The sequence below is a fragment of the Penaeus monodon genome, chromosome 33, assembly GCF_015228065.2.
Source record: "Penaeus monodon isolate SGIC_2016 chromosome 33, NSTDA_Pmon_1, whole genome shotgun sequence".
Taxonomy (NCBI): Eukaryota; Metazoa; Arthropoda; class Malacostraca; order Decapoda; family Penaeidae; genus Penaeus; species Penaeus monodon.
In genome coordinates this window covers 10910458-10911678 of record NC_051418.1, presented here as the reverse complement: position 1 = coordinate 10911678, position 1221 = coordinate 10910458, and the positions used below count along the sequence as shown (strand labels likewise).

Genomic DNA, 1221 nt, shown 5'->3' with positions numbered 1-1221 from the left:
CCATTCGGGCTATCCATATATCTGCCTTCCTATCTACCTCACTCACTCACTGGCCAAGGTAACTCACCCAAGCAGGCATCTCGTGCATCGATGCAGCGAAAATGTTCTTGAGCGTGGATTCATTAGCTTGGGCGAGGGCTGCTCGGAGGTCCCGCTTGCTTCGGCGTTCGTGGGAGATGACAAGGTAGATGATGCCCAGCGTCACCCAGCCGAAGCTTGCACAGGCCACGAGGTAGAACACAATGGAGGCCAAGAAGTACTTGATAAAGAGGTAAACGTTAAAGTTGCCCATGTGGTCGTTGGTCCATTGGAGGGCCTTGCTGATGATGTCGAAGGTAAAGTAGATCGTCCGAAGAGCTTTGTGGAGGCCTGAGGGAGAAGGCAAGTCCTCTGCGGCTGGTTGAGGCTCCTCCATGATGTGGGTGTCTTCAGGGTCTGTCTTTCTCTCCCTCTGTTCCGCTCACGCACACTCTCCCGAACCACAGCGCACTCAGGTTGATATCGCGCCGTGTACTGACCTGGCGCAGGTGAGGCCCTCTGGTCTTGTATTTCACTTGACGTTGCGCGTCGTGGTGGGGGCGGAGGTAGATAGGAGTCAGGGGAGGGGAGCCTAGGAGGGAGGAGAACTGATAACCAGTTTATCAGTGCTTTCCTCTTCTCATTACCTGCCCATGCTATAGTGCCAGATAACAGCTTTCCAGCTATTTTTTTTTATAGTAGAGAGGTAAACACCAGAGAAAGGGTAGTGTAGTCTTGTTAAATACATTTCTTCATGATTGTAGTCACTTAAGAAGAATTGTAACATCGAATACGTTTATATTAAGCGTGTAGTTAAAATGAGTGTTTGCAAGAGAGAGAGAAAAAAAGCAGGAAGCGGAAATCAATGTTGAAGAGAATAACTAGACAGGCGCTAATGACGCACCGAAGCGAAGTGATGATAAAACACGTGCGTATGCGGGATCCCGGGAGATCTCGCGGTGAAAGTAACTCGGGCTATTCATTATTTAGAGACAGACTGCGGGGAAAAGAGAAACATCGAATGAGGGAAATGGAAAAGAAATGATTGATGGGGGGGTGGGGGTGGAGTGAGTGAAGAACAGGCAGCTACAGAGAGAAAATAGACTGTCATAGAAGGGACAAAATAAACACCCAAAAAAGAGAGGAACAGACAAAGAGAGGTAAATCAAAAAAGCAACAAATGAAGATAGCAGCTGGTGAGTA

At 48.4% G+C, this 1221-nt stretch overlaps 1 protein-coding gene across 1 annotated transcript in view; it reads right to left on the bottom strand.

The window, feature by feature from the left end:
- The window catches only part of LOC119594021 (extended synaptotagmin-2-like), a gene marked incomplete at its 3' end in the record, with an annotated part of 82615 nt that extends 81682 nt beyond the window's left edge, over positions 1-933 (bottom strand). Inside the window, 1 exon segment of the mRNA XM_037943050.1 lies at positions 68-933. Within this exon segment, the coding sequence (XP_037798978.1) occupies positions 68-415 (348 nt within the window).
- Between the last annotated feature and the right edge of the window lie 288 nt (positions 934-1221).